This window comes from Diadema antillarum, unplaced genomic scaffold (assembly GCF_040938485.1).
Source record: "Diadema antillarum isolate AM-2024a unplaced genomic scaffold, OU_Dant_1.0 seq00000888_RagTag, whole genome shotgun sequence".
Lineage (NCBI taxonomy): Eukaryota > Metazoa > Echinodermata > Echinoidea > Diadematoida > Diadematidae > Diadema > Diadema antillarum.
The window spans coordinates 31,839-57,580 of NW_027271752.1; the positions used below are offsets into that span (position 1 = coordinate 31,839).

General features: G+C 37.7%; 1 protein-coding gene across 1 annotated transcript in view; it reads left to right on the forward strand.

Annotated features, from left to right (window-relative positions):
• Positions 1-717: 717 nt before the first annotated feature.
• The window catches only part of LOC139740848 (nose resistant to fluoxetine protein 6-like), a 38,212-nt gene continuing 13,187 nt past the window's right edge, over positions 718-25,742 (forward strand). The window contains exons 1-11 of the mRNA XM_071651424.1: positions 718-988; positions 8,356-8,507; positions 10,435-10,516; positions 17,958-18,063; positions 18,651-18,816; positions 19,297-19,414; positions 20,139-20,312; positions 21,404-21,500; positions 22,378-22,470; positions 23,292-23,463; positions 24,143-24,222. Of these exons, the coding sequence (XP_071507525.1) occupies positions 751-988; positions 8,356-8,507; positions 10,435-10,516; positions 17,958-18,063; positions 18,651-18,816; positions 19,297-19,414; positions 20,139-20,312; positions 21,404-21,500; positions 22,378-22,470; positions 23,292-23,463; positions 24,143-24,222 (1,478 nt within the window). The 5' untranslated portion in view covers positions 718-750. The remainder of the gene's footprint in view (positions 989-8,355; positions 8,508-10,434; positions 10,517-17,957; positions 18,064-18,650; positions 18,817-19,296; positions 19,415-20,138; positions 20,313-21,403; positions 21,501-22,377; positions 22,471-23,291; positions 23,464-24,142; positions 24,223-25,742) is intronic.

The following is a 25,742-nucleotide window of genomic DNA, read 5'->3' on the forward strand; positions in this document are numbered from 1 at the left end:
TTGAATTTATTTATTTATTTATTCATTTATTTGCTCAATTCCACCAAGAATATCAAATTACAAAAAAAATTAATATTGGGCTAAGACAAAAAAATCAATGATTGGACAATCATAACAGATAGCTGATAAGAGACCTACCAGTAACATATTTATACATCAGGTGGAAAAGATAGGAGACCTGCTGAGAAGCAATGCTTGTAAATTGCAGAAACTCCTATTTACATTTTATTTTTATACACGAAACAAATAGCCACCAGGTACACAAGACTGAAAATTTCAGCCTGAAAACTACAGCTGTATGTACAATATATACATACAGTATGCGGAGATGAAATGATAATTGGGGGGGGGGGGGAGGGAAATGCAGCACACACACTAATGGATGTTTTAAAAAATGTATGTAAACAGAATAAGGGATTGAATAATGGGGAAAATAGAACTTGGACTTGTATGGACACACAGTTACAGGGACAAGAGTAAAGACGGTGAAATAAAGGCAATGACTTACAAGATATCCAGTGCTTAACTTTGATGTAACTCAGCATTAATCACTAAAAACGTTTTTTTAAACCAGTACAGCAGATTATATTAATACTAGTACATGTATCTAATTGTTCATGGAGGTGTCAATTTAACACTCAGTCCTATTTAGAGATTAATACATATTTACAATTTATCTACCTCTTTCAATTTATCTACCTTTCTCACTACAGAACTTCTCCTGTTTGGCTTTTGTTTATGAAGTAAAGGATGAAAAGGGTGCTACTGACCTGTCCACACATCTGTACAGTGGTGCTCACTGTGCTATGTGTCAGCCCAGTAGTATATGTTCAGGCAAATATGAGTCCACTGACCAAATCCATCATTGAGGACTTAGCTGGGCCCCAAGTTGCCTTTTCTGCCGCAGAGCCATCCCTGGATGACGTTTCACAGACTTGTCTCCTTGATCTTATTCACCTGCTGAGTAGTCCTGATGCACTGGTTCCAGGTCAGTTCGTGTTAATATCATTGGACATTGAAGCATAAATGGCAGAGGATTAGATTATTCAATGCTAAATTTCAACAGCAACACTTCTACATCATTAAGTAAAAGATTTTGAAGTCAATTAAAGTGTTACGGTAGCCCTTCAGTTGCATAACCTTCCAATAACACCATTATTCATGTTTTGTTTTTGTTTTGTTTTGTTTTTCTTACTTTTGGACTTCTTGTTTTACTTATCCAATTGTTTTATGCATTGTGCTAGCTTCAGTCTTGTCTGAAAGGCATAATTTACCATTTGCAGATGAAACAAAAACCCAGCATTAGTGCTTTAAAATAGTTCTAAAATGTGAGTTAGGGATGGAAACAACCAAGTTTTAAAACTTGAATCCATATAATCGATGTTGATTATTGTTAAATACACAAAATGTGAACAATATGATAAGAATGCTTCCAGACTAAACCGTTTACTGTTATGGTCTATTGAGAAAAATACTGATATCTCCTTATATTTTAGGCCTTATTGCAAAAATTTTATATGGTAGGATGTTTTGTGATACAAAAGACTTGTACATGCATCAAGTGTGATACATCTTGAATATTTTAAAAATCACTGCTCCCAAAGGTAAGCTGGACCTTTAAGTGATTTTTTAACCCGTTGAAGACTAGTCCCAAGTCTACTTAGGTGGGCTTTGTGTCAACGGGAAGTATGTGTTTTTTAAATAGCAAAATCAGCTTGTCCTCAATTGGTTAATGTTCTCTCTCTGACACACACACACACACACACACACACACACACACACACAAACACAAATGTATTTTTCATTTGCTCACAGCAGGTATGAATATGTGATTCTAAAATATTGTCAAATCCCACCAAGAGATCAAGCCATACGTTACGAAAGAAGAAAGGAAGGAGATGACGAAAAGATCAAGGGGGAGGAGGAGGAGGGGGAGGATCGAGGCAGAAGATTGAGGGAAAGAGGAAGAAGGGAGAGGGATGATATCTCAGACAAAACCTTGTTCAGCAGAGTGATGCCTAACCCTGAGTTCACCTGAATGCCAATCCGCATGATCATAAAATTGGGCAAGATCACAAGATAGAAAAGCTCTTTACACTAACTTTAGCCCATGATGTATTTTATCATTGCCCAACTTCACAAAATTTGGTGGGGGGGGGGGGTAGATAAAACAGACACACCCTTGTGAAATCTTTCAGAATGGTGCTTAACCTACAGTTTCCCTGAATGTCAAACAGATTGATCAGTAGATGATCATAAAATTTTGTAAAAAGAGCATGTGATAAGCACTTTTGCAGAACTTTGACCCGTGGTTTGTTTCATCATCACCCAACCTTTTGCATGGAAATTGGCTGTTCCTGTCCCTGACCCCTTGTAATCTGATACATCACTACAATCTTTAGACACACTTTGTGAACAAGTTCCAGTCACTTCTCCCACTTGATGATGCCATGCTAGTGCTGCACACAAAATCTATAAGTCCACAAGAGCTGAAAATTAGAGCCATAAACATAATCTGTCAGTATCGTCAAAGAGGAAACTAAATGGTGAAATAGGGGACCTTATACCAAGTTTCCAAAATTTTGCATCATATATACATGACATTGTAGATCCAGTTAAACTCTTGAGATTTCATAGAAGTCGTACACAGGCCTTTTGAACAAGTCCTGGCCCCTTCTCCCGCTTGATGATTCTATTTTATTGCTGCAAACCAAATTTGAGAACCGCAGGAGCTCAAAATTACAGCCAGTAAACATAATCTGTCAATATTGTTCAAGAGGAAACTAGTGGTGATAAAGTGGACCTTATGATTATATATGCCAAGTTTCCATAATTTTGCATCATGATACCCACATGTCCATATATGACCTTGAGATCCCATGAAAGTCAGACATGCCATTATGATTTTAGTGCTCCTTTTTATTAGATTACGAAGGATATCTCAAAACAAACATGCTGGGAGCGACACTTGACTTTTCATTTGATACTATTACAGTAAGTAAGATTATGGCTCGTAGAATTGTAAACAACTGATGACAGAATTCAGTGACCTTTGTGGAATATATGTACCAATATATCCAGACTAGGAAGATGTGACTGGGTGTCTGAATACTGTGACTGACATATTGTCTTTGTTAGTTTAATTAGATTACAAACCTGATAAATCATGCATTAGTTTAGGATCTGAAGTGAATAGTGACTGTCTTTACCATTGATTAACATATATCAAAATATAAACATTAATGTATATCATATAATTTTTTTCTGCTGCCTCTTTTGGATTGCCAGTCCAAAGCAAATGTTTGATTGCTGTCAAGTTTGAAAGAGAAATTTGCATGTTTGTGTTCACTTTAAAAGTGAAATCTTAAGTATGGAGCAAGTCATTAAATCACAATCTGACTTGTGAGATAAAAAATGCTTGGTTTAACAAATAATCAAAATCTCAGTGGAAGGGGGTTGGTAAGTACACTGTGCCTGCCTTGTCAAGAAATGCCTAGTCATTGTGTACTTCATTGTGCAAGACAGTGTTATGCTGGTTGAACACTTTTTTTTAAGTATCTGTATTGACTGCCACTCCAAGCAAGCCTGTTGATGTCCTGCATTTAAAGTCACAGTGTTTAGGGCACAATGGGTAGTTTTTGGGACGAGGACAAACTAATGGTTGAGCCAACTCATGAGTGGGTCTCACGGGTGCATGGTTCAAAGTCCTGTTTGATGAAATCACTCTGCTATTGTGTATTATTTGATGTTGAATATGAGGAGCTTGGGAGCTGCTTTCATTCTCAAACATTATTTTGAGTACCTTCCCAGACATACATCATGGATAATTTCATTTTGGTTATTCACAGAGACTCATTTAATGATTGCTGCGCCTCTTGCATGTAAAAAATATTGCCATAATAGCAAGCACGTACATGAATCCTCTTTTCAAGAGTGTCCTGTCCTTAATTATACCCCCGCCAAACGAAGTTTGAAGGGGGTATATAGGAATCAGCGGACGGTCGGGCGGTCGGGCGGTCGGTCCGTTGCAAATCTTGCGTCGCGAACTACTTCCTCAGTTTTCAACCGATTCCCGTAAAACTTGGCACAGATGTGTGCCTTGGGTTGTAGATGTGCAAGACGTATTTTTTGACAGTACCCAAAGTACGTTGCCATGGTAACGGCATATTATTGGCAAAAATGGGTACAAATCTTGCGTCACGAACTCCTCCCACAGTTTTTGATCAATTTTTCTGAAATTAGGTACAGATGTTCATCTGAATATGTTAATGTGCAAGACACATATTTCCGCAGTGGCAAAAAGTGCGTTGCCATGGTAACGGCATGTTATTGGTAAAATATAGGGCAAAATGCTTCATGGCAAAACTGCTTCATCAGTGTTCTTCCAATTCTCATGGAATTCATATTGAATGTTTTTCTTAGGATATAGGTCAGCTTGACACATTTCTTGACAGTGACAAAAAGTATGTTGCCATGGTAACAGCTCACATATTATGAGCCAAAATGATGGAAAATTTTGTGTTGCAAACTACAGTCAAACTCGGATACCTCGAATTCGTTGGGACTGAAGAAAATGGTTCGACGTACGCGAATTTCGAGGTACGCGTACGTCGAATTTTCTTCGACTTGTCCGATGTTTATCGATGTTCAACGTTTATCGATGTTCAACATGGTGTCTGTTATAGTGCCTACTGATTGTTTGCATGCTTGTCAATTTGAATTGAATCAACTTTTATATGAATGAATTGAGTGAAAATAGGAAATGAAATCAAAATTTCAGAAATAAAGATTTTGGTGGCCCGATCGCGCCACCAAAAAAAAAAAAAAAAAAGTCGGATGTTTGCCTTCACTTTTCAAAATGAACAGCGGTAACAATCGGTTACGTAAGATGCTAAAATAAATGTCAGAGTTTTGCGTTTAATTGTGGAAATGAATGACGGTAATATTCGACTCGGTATGATACTAAAATAAATGTCGGATGTTTGCTCATACTTTTGGAAATGAATAACGATAAGACTCAGCTCCGTATGGTGCTAGAACTAATGTTAGATATTTGATTTTGCGTTCGGAAATGAATAAGGATAACATTCGGCTCCGGAAGACGCTGAAATAAATGTCGAATTTTTGCTATGACGTTCGGAAATGAAAAACAATAACATTCAACTCCGTACGATGGTTAAATAAATGTCGGATGTTTCCTTATACTTTTGAAAGTAAATAGCAATAGCATTCGGCTCCGGAAGATGCTAAAATAGATGTCAGATGATCGTTTTTATGTTCGGAAGAAAATAGCAGTAATATTCTGCTCCATCATGTCCATATGATGCTAAAATAACTGTCTGATGTTTGCTTTTAAATTTCGAAATGAATAACAGTAACATTCAGCTGCGTTTAATGGTAAAGTCAATGTTTGATGTTTGCTTTGACGTTCGGAAAAGAGTAACAATAATATTCAACTCCTGACAATGATGAAATAAATGCTGGATGTTTGCTTCTATGTTCGAAAGTAAATTGCAATAACATTTAGCTCCGAAAGATGCTAAAATAAATGTCGAATGTTTGCTTTGATGTTCTAAAGTGAATAACAATAACATTCAACTCCGTACGCTGATAAAATAAATGCCGGATGTGTGCTTTTACGTCCGAAAGTAAATGTCAATAGCATTCAGCTCCGGAAGATGCTAAAATACATGTCGAATGATTGCTTTTACGTTTGGCATGTTTGGAAGTGAACAGCAGTAACATTCTGCCCCATACGATGATAAAAAAAATATATATATATTGGATATTTGCTACGGTACATTTCAAAATAAATATCAGTAACATTCAGCTATAAGTTTCATAGTCCAAAATGTCTGATGTCTGCCTTTACGTTCAAAAATGAAAAACAGTAACATTCGGCTCCGTGCGATGATAAAATAATTGTCAGATGATTCATTTCACTTTCGGAAGTGGACAGCAGTAACATTCGGCTCCGTTCGATAATGAAATAAATGTCGGATGTTTGAAATGAATAACGGAAATATCCAGTGCTCCGTACGATGCAAAAATAAATAACAGATTGTTGCTTTAAATTTTGGAAATGATTAATGGTATTAATCCGCTCAGTTAGATGCTAAAACAAATAGCGGATGTTTGCTTTCACGTTTGGAAATGGATTACGATAGTATTCAGCTCCGTAAGATTCTAAAATGAATGTCGGTTGTTTGCTTTTACATTTAGAAATGAATAACGGTAACTTTCGGTTTTTTACAATGCTAAAACAAATGTCGGATGCTAACAAATGTCAGCAAATGCTCCCATTTTCTCATTTCAAACGTAAGTTTTGACCTCCTCAATATATGGGCATCAACTTTTATAATAATATCTACGCCTATTAACTTGTCAAATCTTTAAACACTGAGTAAGATGATTGAATTTTCTATTCATTTGTTTTAGACATGGACATCTGTATCACTTCAATAATGCTTAATATTAATTTGTCTATGTTTAGTAGGACCGATTTAGTTTTTCTAATGTTTTTCCTGATTTTTTTTTGTCACCAGATTTTACTTTCGACCACCAGAAAATAAAAATCAATGATATTGGTGGCCCGATAAAACTTAGTGCGGAGCCCTGTGTATTCTATTCTTCATTGTGATCGGCCTATACTTCCAGATTTTCATAATCGCATTGCTGGAAAAAAAAAGTTTCAGTGCTTGCGTTCTCGGGGAAGTAAACTTCGTGAAAGGCAAAAAAAAAAATAGTTTAAAAAAAGGCACTACGAGGTAGATTGATGTTTTGACAGTGGAGCGTGATTAATGGCAAAGATATAACTGTCAACGTAAGCAGGTGCGCCCCGACGGTTGAGAAATCTACGCGCACGGTATGACTGTCTCGATCAAAAATCAAAACACAGTGGTTAAAGAAAAGCAAATGATGGGGCAGCGCGTAGTGCTCTATCGTAAAGCACTCCATTGGCACGGGTGCTATGTGCATACCATGTACGTGTGGTGTTGGGGATTTTCCTTGTCAGCTGTGTATCGGGTATTTCTTCTTGGGCGCGCGATTGTTCTGGTCTCAGAATATTTACAATCGAGTGTGAAAACATGTGACACGTCTTCGCTGTCCACGCGCGCTTAATCGGAGATGCTGAGTGATGTTTACAATTTCGATTCGTGCAACATGCTGGGAAAAACAATAAGTTAATTAAGATCGGGACATTAGATTTCCCTTCAAGGTAACCGAACTTCTAGTTATCTTTTTCGAGCTACGCGAATTTTAATATACGGAAACTCCATAGGAACAATCGGGACTTTCATTTTGCCCCCGAGGTAAGTGATATTCGGCTTATCCGATGTCGAGGTATCCGAGTTTGACTGTACTTCCTCAGGTTTTGCCCAATTTCCATGAAACTTGGTACAGATGTGTGCCTTTGGTTGTAGATGTGCAAGACGCATTTTTCAACAGTACCCGAAAGTACGTTGCCATGGAAACGGCATATTAATGGCAGAAGATCAAGGAAAGATCTTGCGGATTTAACTACTTCCTCAGTTTTTTGACCAAAGCTTATGAAATGTTGTTTTGACCAAAGCTTATGAAATGTTGTTTGGCGGGGGTATAACCAGTCGCTGTAGCGACATTTCTAGTTTTTTTTTGCTCCCACAATTATATATTGTTCATAAAGGATGTCCTGTAGCACAGCATTAACAGTATTGCACAGTACAAGCATTCTCAAAATCTGTTAAACATGTATTTTGTAGCAAGGTATTTTGAACAAACAAATGAATGAAAGTTTGTTCGGAAGAAATCAATATTTTAATAGTCGAGTTTTATGGGCATAGAGTAAATTTATCACGTGGACAACAGGTCCCTTAGGCTCTGTTAGTCGCATGATCTAGCATTAACAATTACTTCTGTCCTACTTCCAATAAAGATAAAATACAACTGTATCAGCCTTCCTTGACAAAGCACCAATTTAAAATGACAATTATATATCATGCACATAGCAAAAAATAGTTCTCAGCTATTGGCTTCAAAGTCACATTCAATGATCAAACATGATGTAACATGATTAAGGTTTTACCTGGGCCTCATATAAATAGTAATGTTGTATCAATATCCAGGTTGCCAGTGATGAAGTTATGCATATATATTGATTTGTCTGTATCATCGAAACTTCTTTCGATAAACAATAATGTTTTGAGGGTCATACATGTATAACTTGTATTCTTTTCTATAATTTGTTTCAGACTGCTTGAAGACTTTTCTTTTTTCATTTGAATAAATACTTTTATGGAATGTGAGAGGGATTGAAATTTCCTTTTGAGCAGTAAAGAGAGAAAGTAATCTGTTTTTGTCAATTCCTTTGAACAGTTCTGGACTCCTTTGGCAAGCCTGCTGCTGGAATACTTGTGGGCAATCTTGCTTGGCTGGGTCACTTTGATGAGTGCATGGGAGTCTCCCAGCACCGATACTGCCTCGTCCGTATCTCGGCTAACTTGTCGGCAATAGTCAACGCCAGCCTGGTGAGACAAGATAATTTCTCCAAACAATTTGTTATGTCATCTAAGTGTGTTGTGTCATACTTTGCATTGATCTAGTGCAAGTGAAATTTGTATGAACTTCATTTTTCTTATTGTGATTTTAACATGTATGTCAATGTTTAGGGGATGTTCAGGAGGTATTCAGATGTTCAGAAATATTCAGATTGTTGTAGGCAGACTTTAATGAAAGGCAATAATACAAGGCAAAAGACCAGTGATAGAAACAGATACTGAAGAGATTTCTTGATGGGGTCAAATCTCTCAAAATGTGTCAGACATCTATGGGTAGGACCCTACATTCTATCTCAATGACGCTGGCGTTTCTCTTTATGAAGCGTCATGTTTGCCTGATGCATGCCAAACAAAAGTGTAAAAAAAAAAACAAGAAAAATATGCACTTTTATTTAGTATTCAATGCCTATAGGGAGGACCACGATAAATCATATGAAAGAAACAGACGACAATCCAACGTCCACTTTTACTTTATGAGAATTATGCTGAGTAGAGAAGTACATGTATGCTGTTTATGTACTCGATAATCTAATGAAATCTGTGATGAGTATTACTTCATATAGGATAGGTAATTTTCTTTTATGTTATCTTTCTGCTATAGGTATTAAATGCCTCAGCATCACTGTAGAAGTCTCTTGATCTGTGCAATTTGTGTGTATGTGTGTGGGTGGGTGTATGAATTATAGCAGCTTTTGTGGGTTTAAAAAGTGCAATTTGTGCGGAGTACCAAGAGTGGAATTTGATCCAGCAACCCATTAATCTATCAGTCATATCCAATCTTGGGAGATTTGTCAATGCTGTGGTGGCCAGGCAATGGAAGGGTGGCCGCAGATGCAGAAACCTCACAACAGAATCTGTGGCTGATGCGGTTTTCTGTACATTGTATCTGTTTGTGAAAACATGAGAGGTGAATTACCGAAATAATCCCTGAGTTACTGTATCCAAGGGCTTGTTACTGTATCCAAGGGGTTGAATGGCCATATTTCTGCTTTGGATACAACGGAGTCTGCCTGTGCTCAGTTCTAGAGAATGATTAACTGGCCTTTGTTGATGACCCTTTCATGCAACACAAGACCCTCTCATAGTTTTCCTTTGAATAAAACACTTGCAATAATGTTGGATACTGGTGAAATATCTACAGCAATAAATGGCATTATAACCAAGCCAATAAAAATTATTATTGATGGCTGAAATGGGTTAATCATCTGGTTCAGTGACTCGGAACTGGTTACGATTAATGATCTTTGCATACAGTATCTTGGAAGGCCCTATCAAAGGACCTCAACTTGCTGTACATCAGAGGGGCGTTTATCAGATTTTTTTTTTTCTTACAAACTGAAGTTCATGCATCTGATTGGCTGAGAGCAAATTTGTCTGACAAATTTGTCAAACAAAACGTTTCTTGGAGTGTTCTCCTCCCCCACACCCAATTATCAGCACTAATGGTAGGGGACCTGTGAAAAAGACTGGGCAGTAATGGAAAAAATGCAATTTAACAGTGATTCTTTTTTTTTTCTGGTGCAAAAGTGGATACAGTGGAAATTTTTCTTCATGTTAAAATTCTAGTTATGAGCTGTATCTCTCCACCCTCTTTTTTGAATGCCAAGTTTTTAATAATTCTTTTTAAGACACGAACCCCATGAAAATTTAAAAATTAAAAGATGACAACTCTGCCTTTTCATGTTCTAGTGTAGTCAAATTCCCTCATATGTTCATCAGTTGAAAATGAAAAGCATGCGTCAATAAATGTTTTACAAGGAACAACCATTCATATTTACGCTGTACTCGGTTGATAAAATGTTATGATTTTAGTATTTGGTTTGAAATGGCATGGCCATTTCTGTTTGTAACTAAGGAATTTTCCTAAATGGATTATAAAAATATTGTTTTCCAATAGGACTTGCCTATACAGTGGGGAGTATGTGTTCCTGAGAGCTGCAGCGGGGTTGATGTCGAAAATGCCTTGGAACTTTTACTTGGTAAGTGATTTTTTTGTTCCGTATTGGCCACAGCTTCCTTATTACATGTCAACTTTTATCTACTAGGGGAAAAGAAATTTTTACGAACAAAAGGAATTAATTTGTGGTATGTAATGAGGTTTTGAACCTCTGAGTTAACTATTTTTTTGGTATGAATGTATGTGTAGTTTATGTTAAACACTTGTTTCCTCCGCCAAGGGAGGCGGTTATGTTTTCATTACCGTTGGTTTGTTCGTTCGTTCGTTCGTTTGTTCGTTCGTTCGTTCGTTTGTTCGTTCGTTCGTTCGTTTGTCTGTCCGCAAAATAACTCAAAAAATATTGAACGGATTGGGATGAAACTTGTAGGAAAGGTTGAGAATGACACAAGTACCAAACGATTAACTTTTGGTAATGATCCAAGAATTTTTAGGGCATTTATGAAGGATTTTTGATATTTTGGCAGGTAGGGTCAATGAACTTGGGAGTTCAGGCTGGGCGTATTTGAGGTTTGCATGCGCACACTTCAGTGCGTGCCCTAGTTTCTGCTAGGGCGAGGCACGCCGCGCATCTGAGGGTTTATGACGTAACAAAGGCTTCTATATTGGGGATCTCGGGCAATTTTTCAGTGGGTGGAAATCACTGATCTCCATATGGAAGAGCAAGATCATCGATGGAAAGTAACTGCTTGGCGGAGGTCTGCGCTCTCGGAGTGCTTTTCTAGTTGTACAAGTGTTCAATATGTGTGCTTAAATAAACTTTTTTATCACTGTTTGTGCTGTGAATGAACTGAAAAAGCATTGAAATTGAAGTAATATACACTAATGATGTGATAAGACAAGTTAGTGACTGACATTGAAGACTCTTGGGACGTCTGCATTGCCTCACCATTGCAATAGGTGTACCAATCACTCTCTTTGTTTTGAGCTATCAATCAAAGCCTGGTGCATGTTTGTTTGTTTGTTTTTAATGGCAGAACCTTAGCCTATAGCAGAATTATAGTAACAGGTACTATCACAACCTTGTAAACAGTTTCATACTGTTTCAAAAAGAAAGATTAATCAGATTTTAGCCAGGCAATGCTGACAGAAAATCTTTCCTTCCTATTTCCTTTTCTATCAGTGAACTCACATGACTTCCAGCTGACCTCATTTAGAGATGAACTAGATGTGTGGTAGTGCTTAAAGGGATCATATAGTTTCGGTTGAGGCCTAACTTCTGGTTTCTAAACATTTTTGGATGAGATAATGAGAAACTCTTGTAAAACATGAAAGAGCATGGAATTCCAAGAGGGATTAGACATGTATTTGATGAAAATTGGTTTTGAAATGGCTGAGATACCCAAAACAGAGCAATACTACGTGCCAGCTAGAACATGCGTGGTTTAGTGGAAAAGTTTATGGACAGGGAGCAGTTATGTAATTATTAGTCAAGCAAGATTTTAAGAGTGATCTTTTCTCAATTAAAAGCCTTGAGACTTTAAAGTTATTCATTCCCTGATGTGTGTGTATGTTTGTCTGTCTGTCTGTCCGTCCATCTCTCTGAGAGGGAGGCCTTGTCACTGCACAGTAACGTTCTCCATTGTGCACTTTGACTCGAGGAGCAGAGATGTGTATAGTTGGCAGTGGGTGGCATGGGCAGGTCAAAACTTTTGTGCATTTATTGCCTCTGCAGAAATGCATAAATTTGCGATTGCACTTCTTTTGGCATTACAGAAATGTGTTTCTAACCCTATTAGTCGAAATAGCCTTGCACTTTATAAACTGCCCAAATCTCCCTGAAAGTTTTAAAATTGGCCACAAGTGAGTTGATAAAAACGCACCCTGTATTTAATTCTTTATGTGCCCAGGCTCTATGCTCCACTTGTAGCTTTTTCATCAGAATTAGATGCAGGAATCCATCCTAACTTTATTGACTGTGTTGAAAAGTTTCCAAGCCCACTCAGGCATATAGCAATCCTTGTACTCAATCCTTAGTCGTAACAGAAGAGCCATAAGTGACTTACATTATGTAGTAGGGATTAAGAGGATTACTCAGGGTAGGGTAGTTGATGTTTATTCATTGATAAGTGGATTTCAGATGTCTGTGACAATATTGGCAAAGAAAGCACTCCACCATGTATGCCTGTCAGTGCATCCTGTGTAAAACATGTTATGGGTCAGTAGCCTTGTCCGTCCAATACTTCTAATCATCTAAAACTATCATAATACCCCACCCAAACATAGTGTTTATGGGAGTATAGATAGGAATCACTCTGAGGTCACATGGACAGGCGGTCAGTCGGTCTGGTCAGTTCAGTGGCCAGTTGGGCAGTTGATTGGTCAGTTGGTGGCAAGACTTATGGCTTGAACTACTCTCTCATTTTTTGAGCAATTGACATAAGATTTGGCATGTGTGACCGCTATCATAGGTAGATGTGCAAGACACCTTTTTCTTCTGTATGGAGTAATGCATTACCATGGTAACGGCAAATTTTTATAAAAATCATGCGAAATGTTGTGGCTCGAACTCCTCTCTCACTTTTAGAGCAGTTGACATGCATTTTGCATGTGAGACAGTTATCTTAGGTGGATGTATGGTGATCGTTATCCCATGGTTTTATAAATGTGAATATGGCTGCTAAGTATTTGTGGAGAGATCTTTTTAATGACATGATATGTTCCTAAGATCAGAAAATCCTTTAATTACTGACATACAAAATAATGAAGCACTTAAAATGCAAGTAATGCCACAGTCTTCTCTGTAGGCCTACATGTCAAATATTTTGCAAGGTTTTTACTTTTGCGAATTTCATGGGTCAGTTGCTATTCACGAAATTAAAGACAGGCAAAAATATTGACTCTGATCCCAATATGAATGTGACCTACATTATACACTTCTCCATTTAGTACATGACTCCACAATTGCGAATTTAACCACCTGTGAAATCGTCAGGAAGTGTAGAGAGAAGATCCTCCAGTGCTCCTTTACTGAAGCAGTTACACTGGCTCCCCATCAAAGAGCGTATCGATTTTAAACTAGCCCTTCTCGTCTATAAATGCATGATGAATACTGCTCCTCAATACCTATCCAACCTACTAACCACCCCTACAGCCACCAGATATCAACTCCGGTCTCAAAATGATAAGACAGTCCTACACATCCCACAAGCAAAAACCAATTAAGCTTTCGAACGTACATTTTCATCCTATGCTGGATCTGTTGACTGGAACACTCTACCAAAACAACTCTGCCCAAATATGTGATTCAGAAGAAATGTTTAGAAGGAAACTCAAGACTGAACTGTTTCAATTGTAATTATGTTGTTCCTATACTTTGTGAATGTTGGTTGTTGATGTATGTAAAGCGCTTTGATCAGGTCCTGTAAAAGCGCTCAATAAGAAATAGTCATTATTATTAAGTCTCGATTCGCAAAAATTTAGACTCGCTAAATATATGGCATGTACAGTATAAGCTGTTGTTTTCATGTTGAAAACATAACCTCCTTCCTTGGCAGAGGTTGACATGCACTCACATTCAATGTATGTACACACTCGGATGCCAGGAGATGAAGCTTTAATTGTATGCTGCTATGCATTTTATATTTTCTTAGATTATGCAAGCTTTCCACAGTTAAATAGCAGGTATATCAATATATGGTACGTAGTCAAAGCTTAAAATGCAAGTGCACTGTTATATGTCCAATGTGCAGTGTAATAAACCAGACTTGTAAACACTCAACATATATTTGGACAAGGAACACTTAATCTCTGAACCATTATCAAGAGAGTTTAATAATCAAAATGTAATCACAGCCTGCAATGTATATCCTGTATCAAAATTGATAAGATTTGCAAACACTGTCTTGTAATGTATTTACTCTGTTAACAGCAAATTTGTGCCTCTCCCTTTTATGACTACTTAACACTTTATTATCAAAATGCCAGAGGAATGACTTCATGAAGCTTTATACAAACTGTAAATCCAGCGATGTCAATACACGTCAGAGCAGTGACATCACACCACTCTGTGTCAAAGGTCATTCATTAAACTCTCATATTGAGTTATTATGATTTCCTCTTTTCAGTGTTGTTAAATATAATTTTCATTATTTGTTCGTTTGTTATATGCAGTATCTGTTCAGAACCTGAGGAAAGTGACAGTATGCCATGAAGACAAAACTTGTTGGTCATATTCAGTGACGTGTGCAAAGAGTGCAGCTAGTATATATCGGCTGTGTTAAAGCTATAGTCAGTGACACTGAAATTCTCAAGCACTTGTGGTTGACTTGCCTAGTGTTTAACTGATCTGAATCCATACAAAAAAATACCATTTCATAGATTCAGCTTGCCCAAACTTTGTGTAAAGTGAAATGTTAGTACTCCTTTATCCAGCATTCAAATGAATTAAATTTTGCTCCAACTTCACTTGGCTTTAATGGAGCAAAATCATGCATACAGAAGTGTATAAGTTTTTATCAAGAACTTACATAAATGAAACATTATTGAATTTCAAAATTCCCCATTTCAGTGATATTGGTCAAAATCACCATGCAAATGTGTGCACAAGTTATATGCAGTAATGATGCTATTGCCTACACAAGTCTCCTTTTGACTTGATACGGATATCTTCATTAAATTTCTATTTTTTAAGGGAAATGAAAAGAATGATCCGGACATGCAATATTTGCAGCAAATCAATAACATGGCCTTGCAAGATTGCTTTTTAAAGTGTGTGTGTGTGTTGGGGGGATGTTCTACAGACCATGTAGTTTTTAATGACTCTTTGTACAAACTAATCAGAGACTTGTGCAACAGTGACATTGCCTCATGTAAATTACATGTGATTGTGGCCAGCAGTGCTGTTTTTCTAAAAACTTGTCGACCTTTTTAATTTCAAAACTTTCATCATATTCTGTCCCATTGTAGTATATAGTCACCTCTACTACTCTACTCTTTTAGTTTGATTTCACTCTTAACTACCAGGTATCATGGAGGAGATTTTGTTGTGCCATGTTTTCATGTACTGGTATTTGTGCATATACATAGTAAAACTTGTTCGCTACACTTCAATGTCTCAGCGGAAATGACTTGTAAATGTAACAGCTGGTGGCAATACTGCCTCAGATTCACTTCCGTGGCAGAGTTGTACTGCCTATACACTTTGTAAACCCTGGTTATTTCCCCATGCAGCTGTGACTAGAGATACTACATGTATGTGCACTATTTCTTCATGTAGTGATATTTTTATGAACAGATTGCAGTGAGAGCACTTCAAACTTGAAAAGAAAAAAGTTTTGATGAAATACCCAATCATTGTTCAATGAAGGTGACTTCAATCAAACATTCATTCAAATATCTGTATAGCCTAACGTTTTAGCCAATGGAAAACAACTTTAGGACTTATATTTGATTTTGTAAATTATATCAACATATATTGCAAAAACGGTGGTAAATAATTTGATATTTGTCACTGTTAGTTATGCTCACAACTACTTGGACCTGGTTAATGTAATCAGAAGATTGACTCTTGGGTCTGCCTACTTACCACACATCCAGTTGTACTATAACAATGAGCTGAACTCATTAGGGCAAGTCCAAGATAAGGTCCCCTCAGAAGGCAAAATTTCATCTTTGCTCAATATTGACATGTTTGGTGAAATACCCAATCATTGTTCAATGAAGGTGACTTCAATCAAACATTCATTGAAATATCTGTATAGCCTATTTTAACCAATGGAAAACAACTTTAGGACGTATATTTGATTTTGTAAATATTAACATATATTGCAAAAATGACGGTAAATAATTTGATATTTGTCACTGTTTTATAGTGATGCTCACAACTGCTTGGACCTGGTTAATGTATCAGAAGATTGACTCTTGAGTCTGCCTACTTACCACACATCCAGTTAATTGTGCTATAACAATGAGCTGAACTCATTATCAAAGTGCAAAGAGTAGCTATGCCTCCAAACATCAGTAGATCTTTGATCAAGTCCAGGTTACATATGGTAGGGGGACTCGTAGGATAGTTTTTAGCTACGATATGTCGTGGGGCATTGTGCTTTCTACATTGTACCTATTTCAACATTCACTTTATTCGCGAAGTACGTATGCGAGTCCAAGTTTAAAAATTGGTGTACGATCAGGAGCCCATTTCATAAAACTTGTCATCAGTGACAAGTTGTCATAGATGTGACAAGCTACTGAAATCCGTGCATCTGATTGACTGAGAGCAAATTTGTCATAGAAACATGGCAGTTGTCACTGATGACAAGTTTTATGAAACGGTCCCCAGGTTATTTAAAGTGTACAAGTATCATGTGAAGATGACATCCTTGAGTGAGGCACATAAGCAGCTTATAGTGCTAGTCATATGGTGTCAAACACATCATGTGTGGTCCATATAACACATACAATTGTATTTACACATTACCCAAAGTCATGCAACTGTCACAAGAGCATTACATAATACTTTTGCAAGCAGGTTTACAATGCTTTTAATTTCAAGTGAAATTTTAAACTCCAGATGCCATCACTTTTATTACTCCATGATGTCCAAAAGTCTTGGTTGTACATGTATGTGGCTCAAATATATTATGTGACATACACGTCAGCATGAAGAACTGGGGCTCATAGCCAAACATGAGCCTCTGAAACACAACAGGAAGGCTACACTGTATGTTACCTTGGCTTTCCATGATGCTGTGGTAGCCTGCGCATGATCGTTTTTGTTTGGTTTTGCCAGGAATCAGCTTATCGGACTCATGGTAGAAAACTATTTACTCAAGGATGCAAGATAAATGAATGGCAACTGTATCCGTCAGACATTGGACGCACCCTTCAACATACGCGTAGAGGGTCAATAAAACTGGGTTACAGTGATAGTATGCCTCGCTACCTCACATTTACCGTGGAAACAGTTTGTTTTTGGGGTTTTTTTTAATCAGTGCTGATGTACATCTTTACTTGTCAATATTAACATTTTGCCTCTGTTTACAATGCTGTATTGAAGTCCTTTGACCTTATAATGTTCCTTGCTTTCTTTCATGTTTACAATGAAATTCTAGCGATTTTCTCAGGACTTTGTTTACCGTTGACGTTTTAATCTTCAATATTTGATAACATATTCTAAATTCATACATTCACTGCTGACATTCGTGTACCATATTGGTTCTGTCCTTTTTCTATCTGCATACTGTCTGCACATCATTGATGGCACATGTCTGTATCTAATGTCCATATTTTTGAGTCGATTATTATCTGATGTTGACCTGAGCACCTTTAAGACTGCAGCCATACAATGTTTGGCTGTCTTTTGAAAAAAATCTCCAGCAATATTCATCAACAGATCAACCCCTTCTCTTAAAAAAAAAAAAAAAAATAATTAGTAGATGTAAAGTAAGATAAGAATATATAGGTTTTGTGGCAGCATATTATTCCAGCAGCATTTCATGTATTTATTAACCCCTTCCATTACACAGGATATTTGAATGTATCTTGGCTCACGCTGGAGACAGTAAGGGGGTCCTCGGTTGACTGTGTAAACAAACCGGATGCTGACTTCAATGGAGGCTTCATCTCTGTGTGGTGAGAGTTCTCTTGATGCACATTCATTATCACTTTGAGTGTTACATAGGGCTTTTGTTTGCATATTTACATGTAATACAGTAATACCTCAAGGTTTAAGGGGAGGATCTTTGTGGTCTCTTTCACAGAGTGGTCACTGATAGTGAACAACACGATATTCAATGCATGACGTGATATTCATCTTTCTGAGGATTTTTTTTTTTTTTTTGCGTAAAGGGATACAGTATATACAGTGTACATGTTGTATTCAACAATTATTCATTTATTAATTTTAGCACAATTTAATTTCTTATGACTTATTGTTCATTGAAAAATTACTGCAAATCTATTCATTTTTGTTAGTACTAAGTTGGTAAAGAGTTGTAGGTTTCCTAGATTACAGACAATGACAAGCACCAATGTTACCTTTGATAGTTAGTTATGAAACTCCCTAATATATTTCACACACTACTTTCCAACCCTCAATCCTATTGCCAGCTTGCAAGTATCAGAGAAATCTATATAGTCAAGAAAAAAAAAATGTAGAAGTTAATGAAATATCAATCCAATTTCAGGACCATGTTTAATGTCTGGTTTTGTCTCTGAAGCATTGTGATAGGAGTTCTCTTCTTGCTTTGCGTGGCTGGTTCCATCGTTGACTACTGTTTGCAAGCCAAAGACAAAGAGGCTAGTGATGGGCCTCTTCCTCACAGAGTGGGACTGGAGAACGGGGGTCATACTGCCCAGCAGAACTTATATGGAAGCCTAGATGATGTGAGTAATTCCATTTTCCTTCTTTTTTTTGTACTTATATACAGATGTGAATATACTTTTACCTGTAAAAGTAAGACTCAAAGACTAGTCCTCTTGCTCCTATAAGTATCCTAGTGTTCCACCAGTTTCTCTGGTCCTAATGTTATATATTTTAGATATTAGGTATTGGTCATGAAAACCTCTGCCAGAAAGGTTTTGTTTTTGCCTACATTTGTTTGTCTGTGCTTGTTTGTTAGCAGTATTATTCAGAAAGTTTTTAATGAAATTTCAGCCTGGGTCCATTGTGGTAAATGGAACAAGTGCTAATTAGTATAAATCCTTGAATGTTTACCAGTTTACCAGGATGTGGTTATGCACAGTTCCATATACTTCCAGTTTCAATGATTAACTAGGTAGACCATGGCTGTTTGTGCAACATAATGTTGAAGTGTAATATTCAAATTAAAGTGTTCACTTATGCTCAACAACATTGTTTTGCAGCCAAAGGGGGATCAGGTCCTGCCAGGAAATCAATTTTCTGAGAAATCTCCTTTATTGTCACCACATCATTCCATGGTTACCAGGGAGACAGTCACAGTCGTAGCCAGCAGGCCACAAAGTGAGTGTGATTAATGCAGGCTTAGATTCTCTCAGACCAATAGAAACGACATTAGTGTCAATTTTGTGATCAAAAGTTTCATCTGAATTTGTATTGAGGATTTGAAAGATTAGTTTTTCTTGAACTGTTTAGATTAAATAATGATGAGCTTCTATGAATGTAGCTGTATGATCTGAACAGAGCATTGTTCTATTATATTGCCATGTTTCTGTTAGAGAAACTTTGATTTATTTTATGGTGTAGTATATGCTTGTTTTGATATCTTTATGTGATATGCTGGGCAAATTATTCATGACTGGAATTCCTTTGCATATTTAACTGGATACATACATTGTACAATATGAAATAGCGTACATTGTATTTCCAATGCACCCATAATAGCTCATCAAACACAGTGGCCATGAACCCAGACTTTGAATTTTGTTTGCATAATTATAACTTGATCAAATAAACAATCTATATGTAGCAGATGAAGAAGGGGGTACAAAGTAAATGTCAGATTAAACCGATAAGACGAGATATCTACTGGTCAGCTGTACATCATGGACAAATTTATTGAAAACTTTTCGTGTATATAATTATGGAAAAGTATGCCATTTACATGAAATTACTGTATGACTTTTTTTTTGCTTTCAGTTTGTCACACTTTTCTGAATTTAGATTGGCTTGTAATACCTGGATATTGGTGTTGTGTTTGTCTTTCTGTTTTTGGTTTCTAAATCAGGTGTGTGGACAAGGCTCATCCTCTGCTTTGCTTTCTCTCGCAATATTCCCAAACTTCTTGGCACCAAGCAGGGCGAGGGCGGTATCACCTGCCTGAATGGGATCAGGGTCATTAGCATGTCGTGGGTCATCCTGGGCCACACCTTGGCCCTCGTGGCCCAAGCAGGCGTTGGCGGTACGACACACCTCTTGACCTCTCTCCTAGACCTCGTTTACAGTGCAGGGCTGGGCCGAGCCCGGGCCGAGCCCAGGTTGATCCCGGCCTCAATTGCGGTACTCGGCCCCGCAATTCTGTCCATTTACAGTGTAGGGCTCGGCCCAGGCTTTTAATTCTAACCTTTCAATATTTTGTTGTCGTGGTGCTCTGCTTGTAAACAAACGATTATTACTGGGAGTGCACTGGTCACAGGTTGGTACCGCATTTGGCCCAGTTTGCGTTTACAGTGAGAAAAGGCTAGGCCAAGCCTGGGCCAAGCCCAGCCGAGACTACCTTCAGAGCTTGGCCAAATGCATGGCCGTTTTTGGTACCGCATTTGGTCTTTAGCATGTTCACAGTGAAAGGAAGGCCAGGCTCAGCCCGGGCCAAGCCCGGCCTTTTCAATCACTGTAAATGGGGTCTTTGATGTCTCAATGCAATGTTTGTCTGAGGCATCACATGTTCATTTGATCCATCCATCCATTTATGAAGCATTAAAGTCAAATTGTTGTCACAGTTTGGTATGTGATGAAGGTAAAGCACAAAAGTCACAGCTTGTATGAATGATAGTTTTGATAAAGGGAAGCGTCACCAAAAGTGTAGCCCATAAAGGGCTGAGGCAAAATCGTTAGATTTCCATAGAAATGCAAGAAGTTATCGGTACAATGTCATCAAACTTGTAGCTTTGGTTGTCGTGATCAGTAGGACAATAGTAGACACCTTGAAATACCTGAGGTTAATACCACTCGATATGCAGTGGTTAGATTAGTCCATATAATAGGGTTAAAATTTTCTGCGTATCAAAGATACTACAGTTTTCTCTCTAAGTGTCATTTTTTAAAATTTCTTTGAGAGTTTGTGCAACTTTAATGAAGTAAACCAGTTCCATCTACCACGTAATTTTCTCCAGTATGAGATTGCCGTAAAATTTGGAATTGCCTTTTCATTGGTGACAAAATAAAAATCTCTGCAGCAAATATTCCCCCCCCCCCCGACTTGATGGGACAAACAATCCAAACCACATGCCCATGATTCTCACTTTTTTAATCCTTTTTACCTTCCTGTTACAGAAAATCTTGGCACTGCTTTTCCAGCATGGCTGCAGAGCTTTTCCTACCAAGCAATCCTGAATGCATACTTCTCTGTGGATAGCTTCTTTTTTCTGAGGTATGGCACTGGAGCAAGACTATGGGTATCCTGTGACATAACTTATCCATTGAACTGTACTTTCAACAGATTACAAATCACACAAGAGCTCAGTAATTGTATGCTTTACACTACAGTGGACTCCCACTATAACGGAGTCCTGGGGACCGGCAGTTTGTTTGTTTGTTTTTTTTATATTGAAATTTTGTTATAATCGAACAAATTGACAATAAAAAACGTAGAGCCGATAATGGTGCGGCCTGAATTTTTATTTCGTTGTAACCGGAATTTTGTTATAACTGTGTTTGTTATAACTGGAGTGCACTGTGTAAATTTTGCGTTGTACAGTTTTACGTACATGCGCTGAGTTTACAAATCAGTTGCTATTTGGGAACAAAGTGCAACCCAACGTTGAAGAAATTAAAATATGCTTTAGCATTGCTTCCTTCTACGTGCATTTGTCATAATTTTCAAGCCTGAATACAATGAAAACCCTCAATGTGTAATTGTAGGTGTTAAGACTCCAAAATTGTAAGTAGTGCAAATTTTTGCAAAAACAGAAAGATAAACATGTCAATCTGATAAATTTTCTGAATAAAATTTGTCATTACACATGCTGCCTTCTCTGGAGAACTTAACTCCAAAAGGCATTAAGTCCACTGGGAATATTTTTCTTGCATACATGAGCACAATGGCATTCAAAGTTTTCACTATATTTGATACTATACAATGTATTTGAGACTCTTGTTACGATAATTCACTGAACTTTGTGGTTACTGTCAATGGTGATAAGTCAACTAACATCATCAGTTCATCTTTGTGGAAAAATGATTAAGCACCTTTTTAAAAATCACGCTTTTCATATAGTATTCACATTTTGACATTGTTGTTTTTACAGTGGTCTGCTCATAACCTACCTGTCACTAAAGAAGATGAAAGAGAGTGCTGGAAAGGTACCTTGGAAGTGGATTTATTTGCACCGATATCTCAGGTATGATTATTGGTACTGCTAACTTAAAATCAGAGTTGTGATAACAGTGACAGTGAGAATTAACAATTTAAGTGCTAACAATGATGTGAATACTTTTGATTCATCATTATGAATTTAACTACTGATACATCATATCTATGATATTCTATCATTTCATTGTTATGGTACTGATGCTAATGAAACTAATACTATAAAAATATCTACATTTACCTGTGTCTGCTACTGCATTAAAGGGATAGTATAGTATGGTGAAGATGAAGATTGAGCTTTTAACTTTTCGTGAGATACAAAGAACCGCTTGTGGAATGTCACAGAACATACAATTCTAAGATGAATTCAAAGTTTATTTGGTGAAAATTGGTTTCAAAATGGCTGAGATATCTGGAGACAATGTAAAATAAAGCAACCCTAATAAAAGATGGGTCCTACCTTTTGATTAGTATCACTTTGATTTGGATATCTCAGCCATTTTAAAACCAGTTTTCATCAAATAAACGTTGAATTCCTCTGTGAATTACATGCTCTTTTATATTTTCATAAGAGGTTGCTCATTGTCTCACCTACAAAGTTACTAACCTGAAGCCAGGTCTCGACCAAAACTACACCATCCCTTTAAAGACTTTTTTTACAACCACAACTTGTGTCACTGTCACTTCCGATCCTCTGTGCTCTTTCATGACTGTAATCTTACCAACGTCATCACTTACACTTTCTGTGCTCCTCTGGTAGTCGTCATGATGGCAACTCTTTCTATGGGTGCAATCTTCCGCCCCTGGTAACCCAACTTTTTCTTCACCTATCTCCTGGTGTTTGTGATGCAGACTAACCCCAGCACTGGCCATGCTAATCCTGGTCTTCACTTTCATCCTCCCCGACATGAGCCAGGGCCCCATCTGGCATAGCCTGGATCCGTGGGTGGACCCCTGTCGCTCCTGGTGGTGGACCAACATCCTCTACATCAACAATTTCTTCCCTCCAGCCATAGGCCAGAATGTACGTCTCAACACCATATGTGCTGGAATATCTCAGTTACTCATCTTGCTGTCCTTTTTCTTGACAAATCTAATTTGTATGTTAGACTGAGAAATATTAACCTAATTTGATGACAATGTATATATTCATATGGTAACAAAATTCAAAGTGCAGATTTTCAGTCTTTTTTAATGTTAAATGTGTATGAGGTTAAATATTCCTGATGATGACTTTACCAGAAATGTGACGACTCATGAGACTATATATTATGATTTTGGAGCTTTTCCACGTAATCTTGTTTTGCAAGCAATGTGTACAATTTTGAATACAGACATGTCATGTATTGATTAGTTGACAGATCTAAATTTTACAACTTTCAATGATTATTGGTATGTGAGTTTGCATTCATGACCTTGTATTGATATGTGAGTGAGTGGAGTAGCGTCTACAGGCTAATTAAAACCTATGCAAGATTTTAAGGATATATCAAGGAAATAATAAACAGATCTGCCCATGTATGGTGCATACATTGTACTTAACCAGAAACCTCCAAATTGTCGGGCGGAAAAATTCTGTGAAACCTGAGTCTCTTTTAGAAACATAAAAATCACTCTTTCATGATTGAGAATTGTAGCCTGACCAGAGGTGTTATATATCTGAGCAGAAAGTGATCAAGTTCTCATCTTCTCAATCTCACTAGTGCGTGTTGTGGACGTGGTATTTGGCCAACGACATGCAGTTTTTCCTGATAAGTCCTCTCATCATTATTCCCCTGTTCTGGTAAGTTTATACAGGTTATATATATGTATTTGTGTATACATGTACGTACATATAAATGATATATACACACACACACACACACACACACACACACATACTGTAAACACTCTTGTGTGAAGCACACTCTGACTTTGGACACCGCGGAAAAAAGAAAAAAAAATACAGATCCAGATACTTGCATTCCTGTAAACGGTGCACCCCCCAACTATCAATGTTTTTTTTTTTCAGGACAAGAGGTGTACCTTATACATGAGTGTTTACAGTATTTGATTCTTTTTTTTTTGGGGGGGGGAATGGGGGATGGGGATGAAATATCATAAACACTATCAGATTATTCACAATTTCATCCCGATGGCTGAAAAGCCTTGAGTTTATTTCATTGTTACCCCAAAATATATTTTTGGGAATTGTTCATCATGATCTTGAGACTGAAGATGTATTTTCATGTTCAACATGACTTCCAATTCATTTCAATGTTTTTATGTTTGTTTTATTGTTGTTTTTTACTTCCCCAATTGAACCTTGTAGAATGTTCATCTTCCGGTTATGCTACAAATGTGAATAGTCTTTCTCAATTCCTGCATCATGACACATCTGAGTCCCATTTCATAAAACTTGTTATTGCAGTAACAACTGCCACATTTTCTCTGACAAATTTGCTCTCAGCCAATCAGTTGCAAGGATTTCAGTAGCCTATAACAACTATTGTTAGTCAAGGCGCTAATTCCTGTGAGGGGCTTAATTAAGGAGTTCGTTCAACCCACCCCGCAGAAAAGGTTTGACCACACAGGGTGGTAGATGGGACCTCCATGAAAACCCCCAGGTAGTATGTGATTCCAAATTGTGGTATCAATAAAATTTTACAGGCCACTTTTCATCATTATTTGTTGGAACAAACGTAAAAAAGTCTGCGGACGCCAAGACTACTACACGCACCACGGGCACTTGCAGGAAGCACTATGGGACGCACAGTGCCAGTGGCTCGTGTAGTAGTCTTGACGCAGCTTTTTTTTCGACCAAAAAAAGGTTTGTGCCTGTAAACCAACGGAGATGTCACACCTTTCGGGGTAAGCTACGCCGGCTTGTAACGAGTAGGGCTTTTCCAGCAAGCAGGAGAATTTTCTGTTGGCGGACAAGGGTGTTGTCGAGTTCCGTACTTACGTCTTTACCTGCTAGACGCGTGCTACTTACCTGTTACTTGAGTGTATTCCGTGTGGCCTGCGTGAAAACTTCGAAACCAACCAGTTTTCGGTTACGAGCGACATACGGGGACTGCGAAGTATCTGCGTGGGAGTCGCATGCGAGGTCTGCCACTAAGGGCCTCTTACTTGTGTTCTGCGTGTACCTCTGCGGGCAAACCCCCGCGACTCACCCGCAACAAGTTTTGAGCAAGCTCAAGGCCTTGTCAAACCATGCCTGGGGAAGCCTTGCGGGTTGACTTGCAGGGAAAAAAAAAATAGCTACCCGGAGCTCCCCACATTTGGCCCGCACCTGGTAGTACTTATCTGGTATCTCGCCCG